The sequence below is a fragment of the Aplysia californica genome, unplaced genomic scaffold, assembly GCF_000002075.1.
Source record: "Aplysia californica isolate F4 #8 unplaced genomic scaffold, AplCal3.0 scaffold00612, whole genome shotgun sequence".
Classification (NCBI taxonomy): Eukaryota; Metazoa; Mollusca; class Gastropoda; order Aplysiida; family Aplysiidae; genus Aplysia; species Aplysia californica.
The window spans coordinates 478,021-480,043 of record NW_004797882.1 but is presented as its reverse complement, the minus strand read 5'-3'; the positions used below and the strand labels follow the sequence as shown (position 1 = coordinate 480,043).

General features: G+C 42.1%; 1 protein-coding gene across 1 annotated transcript in view; it reads left to right on the top strand.

Moving 5' to 3' along the window:
• Positions 1-2,023, top strand: part of LOC101850907 (sialin) — a gene marked incomplete in the record, with an annotated part of 19,147 nt that overhangs the window by 8,448 nt on the left and 8,676 nt on the right. Inside the window, 1 exon segment of the mRNA XM_035972209.1 lies at positions 1,752-1,901. Within this exon segment, the coding sequence (XP_035828102.1) occupies positions 1,752-1,901 (150 nt within the window).

Sequence of the window (2,023 nt, the reverse complement as noted above, 5' to 3'; positions counted from 1 at the left end):
CACGACAACCCTAGCTCAAAATATAGGGCGCTGCACAGTGGCATGATTGTAAACTGTTCTGTATTTGTGTAATATTGTGTACTTATGTATGTATTTATGCATGTATTTATGTATGTACGTATTAATAATTACGTATTTATGTATGTATGTTAAGGACATGTCGTTACTTGAAGGAGGCATTGCGCTGCCAAGAGCGAAATGCTCGCAGCTAAAGGAATTTGAAAACAACAACAACAATGTATGTATGTTTGCCATTGTAAAGCAAAGTGCCCTTCTGGGACAAATAAGAGTATAATTTACTTAATTTATTTTAATTTATGTTGGAACCTAGTTTTGTCGTTAGAGTTATTGGTGGCGAATGTGTCTCAAAAGCCGCCTCCAAACGTAAAAACCACGCTCTGGCGTATGGGGATCAGAAAGGCGGCGATTTGAAAGCAACGGCCAAAACGACTGACTGGTATACTCGTGACCAGGTGGCAGCGGTTTGTCTTATTCCCTCGGCTAAATCTAGGAGTACTGACCTGTCCATGTTGTGTGCGAGTCTGGGTCACGTCGGGGTCACCAATGGAAAGTTGAAAGATTTCCAGAAAGGATGTGATATAGGTTGAAGTCGTTTATTACATACCTACATCCTTCACACAGATTTATCGTCGAACATGGCGTAGGTCTAGCCTGAAGCGCACTATACCAGCAAGCGAATAACACTAAAAAGAACTGAACATAATTTATAATCTCTATAGCCTACACGGTTAAGTATGAACTCACGACGAAACGTGAGCAAGCATCACGTGCCGGTGAACTACTGGCAAACACAATGGCTTCACGTTCCCCACGTTTTCATATTGCTACCGTCACCCAACTTGCAGATGTGACAGAAGCCTTCTTGAACCTAAATCCGGCGTCGCACTGACTTCACATCACAATCCCCTCACTTTCTCGGCCCACCCTTTAGGACTTTGATTTTACCGCTGCAGTAAAATTACTCTCTGCAAATCGTCATTCTGCGGTCCATGAGCGGAACCTCTGAAATTACCACAGTCAGGATGCAGAAAGCTGAAATTCATGCAAATCAACATTGCATTAAATTGTATTTTTGACATCTGATTTGGATTGTGCGACGATAATTACCCATGGACGCGCGAGATTGGAGCTTTTAGGCCCTTTTAGACCCTTTTAGACAATTAAAAAATAATTTTTGTAAACCCGCTGACCTCGACCTGCATAATATGTTTTGACTCTTTTGGTTGTTCACTTCTTTCTTTTTGTAGGCTCTATACAGATCTAATATATATCGAGACACTTGATTCAGAACTTGGGTAGACAAGAAGGAAGAAGCATTAATTGCAGCGGTGTAAAAGAGACCTGTACTTTTTGATAAATCACAAAACATTTACTCAAACAGAAATTACGTCAACAAGCAGTGGGTAGACATTGCTAAAAAAGTTGGAGTGCAAAGTAGAAATTAAGGTTTCATTGTTGTTGGGTTTTTTTTAATCACGGGGGAGAAAGGAATGATGTGAAGTCAGTACGTTTGTGTAATCAACTCAAACTTTCACTCCCCTAAACGGAGAATTGAAAACGTGGGGAATGTGAAGCCAGTGCGTTTGCAGCCTAACGCTACAGGTAGATGGTAGAGAAAGAGAGAGAGAGAGAGAGAGAGAGAGAGAGAGAGAGAGAGAGAGAGAGAGAGAGAGAGAGAGAGAGAGAGAGGTTTTTTTGTTATCTTTACCCTCCATTCATCCCATCCCCAGCACATATCTCCCCCATGGAAGCAGATCTTCCTATCCCCGGCCCTATGGGGCATTATGGGAGCTCATTTCGCCAGTAACTGGGGCTTCTACACCCTGCTTACCTCCCTGCCCACCTATATGGCGGACATACTCAAGTTTGACATGAAACAGGTAAATGTGGATGGTTGGCAGGTGCTCTTGTGTGGTTGACTTCTTTTTTCTTACCAAACGTTTATCGTCTTTTCATCTCCCCTCCTTCTTTTTTGTGTTTGTTACTCTCTTGTAACACCTCT